Below are 3,426 nucleotides of genomic sequence, written 5' to 3'. Positions count from 1 at the left end.
AGGGGTGGGATATGGAGATTGGGCGGTGGGAATTGTGTGGAGTTGTACCCTTCCTACCCTATGGTTTTGTTAATTAATCCTTTCTTAAATAAAAAAAAAAAAATTAAAAAAAAATAGAAAAAAAAAAAACAGCCTCCAGGAGCAGTGGTTTCATGGTGCAGGCACCAAGCCCCAGCAATAACCCTGGAGAAAAAAAAAAAAAAGAAAGAAAGAAAGAAAGAAAATGCTGATTGTCTACAAAGGTTGGCACTGTAGCAGGTACAACCACGTGGTAACCGGGGCTGGAACATGGATCTTCATGGCAACATGTGCACTCTATTAGGTGAACTCACCACCTGCCCCCCCCCAAAAAAAAAAAGGTTTTTATAGAAAAAGAGCGCAAGGGGCCAGGCGGTGGTGCACCTGGTTAAGTGCACACATGACAATGTGCGAGGACCCAGGTTCAAGCCCCTGGTCCCCATCTGCAGGGCGAAAGCTTCATGAGTGGTGAAGTAGGTGTCTCTGTCTCTCTCCCTCTCTCCCTCTCCGTTTCTCTGTCTCCGTCCAATAATGAATAAACAAATAAAAGATTTTGGGAGTCTGGCGGTAGCGTAGCAGGTTAAGCACAGGTGGTGCAAAGTGCAAGGACCTGCTCCCCACCTGCAGGGGAGTCACTTCACAAGCGGTGAAGCAGGTCTGCAGGTGTCTTGTCTTTCTCTCCCCCTCTCTGCCTTCCTCTCCTCTCTCCATTTCTCTCTGTCCTATCCAACAATGACATCAATAACAACAATAATAACTAAAACAATAAAACAATAAGGGTAATGAAAGGGAATAAATAAATTAAATAATAATAAATAAAAGATTTTCAAAGAATAATAATATTAATTTTAAAAGGAAGAAAAAGAGCAAAAACAGGGAGCTACCAGGGACAGTTTTCCTCACAAGCACCTCACTACACAGTAACAGACCCCTTTGCGTCTTCTCTCTAGAAACTTGGTCATTCATGAAGAACAAGGCTTCCAGTGCACCCTGGTGAGGAGGGGCAGGTGGGTTGGGCTCCACACAGACCTCCTGTCCCTGCTTCCCCGCACCGCCCTGCTCTCCCGGAAGGATGGCCGACTGGAGCAATGCCAGCTCCAACGCATCCTACACCAGCTTCCTCCTGGTGGGTTTCCCGGGCCTGCGGGAGGCTAGAGCGCTCCTGGTGCTGCCCTTCCTTGGCCTCTACCTCGTGATCGTGTCTGCCAACGCGCTGGTCATCCACACGGTGGCGGTGCAGAGGAGCCTGCAACAGCCCATGTACCTGCTCATCGCCCTGCTCCTGGCCGTCAACATCTGCACCGCCACCACCGTGATTCCCGCCATGCTCTTCAGCTTCTCCGCCCACTTCAACCGCATCTCCCTGGCTTGCTGTCTGATCCAGATGTTCTGCATCTACTTCCTCATCGTCTTTGACTGCAACATCCTCCTGGTCATGGCCCTGGACCGTTTTGTAGCCATCTGCTACCCGCTTCGCTACCCGGAGATCGTGACTGGCCAGTTGCTGACCGGCCTGGTGGGGTTGGCAGCCGCCAGGAGCACTTGCATCGTGGCCCCGGTGGTGGGGTTAGCCTCCAGGGTGCGCTTCTGCCGCTCAGATGTGATCCAGCACTTTGCCTGTGAGCACATGGCACTGATGAAGCTCTCCTGCGGGGACGTTTCCCTCAACAAGAGGGTGGGGCTCGCCGTCCGAGTCTTCAACAGAGTCCTGGACATGCTGTGGCTTGGGGCCTCCTACTCCCGCATCATCCACGCAGCCTTTCGAATCTCCTCAGGTGGAGCTCGGTCCAAGGCCCTGAACACCTGTGGCTCCCACCTGCTGGTCATCTTCACTGTCTACTCCTCCACTATGTCTTCATCCATCGTCTACCGTGTCGCCCGCACCGCCTCCCAAGATGTGCACAACCTGCTGAGTGCCTTCTATCTGCTTCTCCCGTGTCTGGTCAACCCCATCATCTATGGGGCCAGGACCAAGGAGATCAGGCAGCATCTGGCAGCTCTGTTCCACAGGGCACAGCCGCCGGTCCCTGCCAAGAAAGCCCAGCCACTGCCCTCACTCAAGCAACTTCCTGCCTGACTCTCAAGGGCTCACAGGTCCCTCTCTCTATCCAGTGGGACACCCCTGATTCATCCTGGCCTTGGAGATCTGTGTTCACCTTTCAGAGTCTTCTATCCAGTTAAAAAAAAAAGAAAAAAGAAAAAAAGAGCTATTCCCACACAATCACATAGTGAACAGCTGCAAGGTTAGTTTATGTCTCAGTTTTTGAGATTATAAACCCTTCTTGCTATAGTTCTGCATGTGGCTTTTCACTCAAGATTCATACACTCACTTCCTCACCAAATGTTGATGATACATACACCTTGCTAAACCCACGATAGCAGACAAAGAGAAATAAAGTGGTTTCGTCCTTCAAAGAATTCCCCAACTGAGCACACTGCAAATACAACTAATGTTCAACGTAACTGTGGACATGGGAGGTGGTGCAGTGGTTGAATTCTGGATGTGCAGGCATGAGGTCCCAAATTGGATCCCCAGGATCATATGTGCTAGTGTCCTATACATAAATAAATAAAATCTTCAAAAGAACTGTACAAAATTCTTGGGGAGCACAGGACAGAGGTAATCAGTAACAGAGCATACTTGACAAAGGGGGGATTTGAGTTGTATTTGAAGCATAAAAGGCAAATTGTCTAGCAAGGAAGGAGATTACTAGAAGAGCCACTGTTCAATTCTTAACCAAATGAACTTTGTGGATATAGGCAAAGAGATAAAGACAGATGGGAGCTGGGCGGTAGCGCAGTGGGTTAAGCGCACATGGCACAAAGCACAAGGGCCAGTGTAAAGATCCCGGTTCAAGCCCCCAGTTCCCCATCTCCAAGGGAGTCACTTCACAAGTGGTGAAGCAGGTCTGCAGGTGTCTATCTTTCTCTCCCCCTCTCTGTCTTCCCCTCCTCTCTCCATTTCTCTGTCTCCTATCCAACAACAACAGCCATAACAATTATAACAAGGGCAACAAAATGGGAAAAATGGCCTCCAGGGGCAGTGGATTCATAGTGCAGTCACCGAGCCCCAGTGATAACCCTAGAGGCAAGGGGGGTGGGGGGAATCTGGAACATTCTTAGCAGTTACCCGGGCACAGAGCAAGCCCGAGGGATTGGTGGAAAACTAGGCTGCTGGGTAAACAAACAGAGATCAGGTGATGAAAGGAAGAGCTTGAATTTTCACTCCAGGCAGTTTGGAGCTATTTAAAAGCCCACTACAGGGCAGTGGCAAGATCACACAGGTGCTTCAGAATGGTCACTGGACAGCCATAGTAGAGGCCCATGAGAGGGAGACAAACCCGAAAGCCCTGAAACTAACAGTGACCTGGGGCTGGCTAGTGACAGCAAGAATGGAGAGAGACGGAG

The 3,426-nt window shown here is 50.1% G+C and overlaps 1 protein-coding gene across 1 annotated transcript; it reads left to right on the top strand.

Annotated features, from left to right (window-relative positions):
• Positions 1-1,090: 1,090 nt before the first annotated feature.
• Positions 1,091-2,425, top strand: LOC103117483 (olfactory receptor 52K1-like). The gene has a single exon (XM_007527542.2). The coding sequence runs from the start codon at positions 1,091-1,093 to the stop codon at positions 2,093-2,095; it is 1,005 nt and encodes a 334-aa protein (XP_007527604.1). The 3' UTR covers positions 2,096-2,425.
• The last annotated feature ends 1,001 nt before the right edge of the window (positions 2,426-3,426 follow it).

The sequence above is a fragment of the Erinaceus europaeus genome, chromosome 17 (assembly GCF_950295315.1).
Source record: "Erinaceus europaeus chromosome 17, mEriEur2.1, whole genome shotgun sequence".
Taxonomy (NCBI): Eukaryota; Metazoa; Chordata; class Mammalia; order Eulipotyphla; family Erinaceidae; genus Erinaceus; species Erinaceus europaeus.
This window is presented reverse-complemented; position numbering and strand designations above follow the sequence as displayed.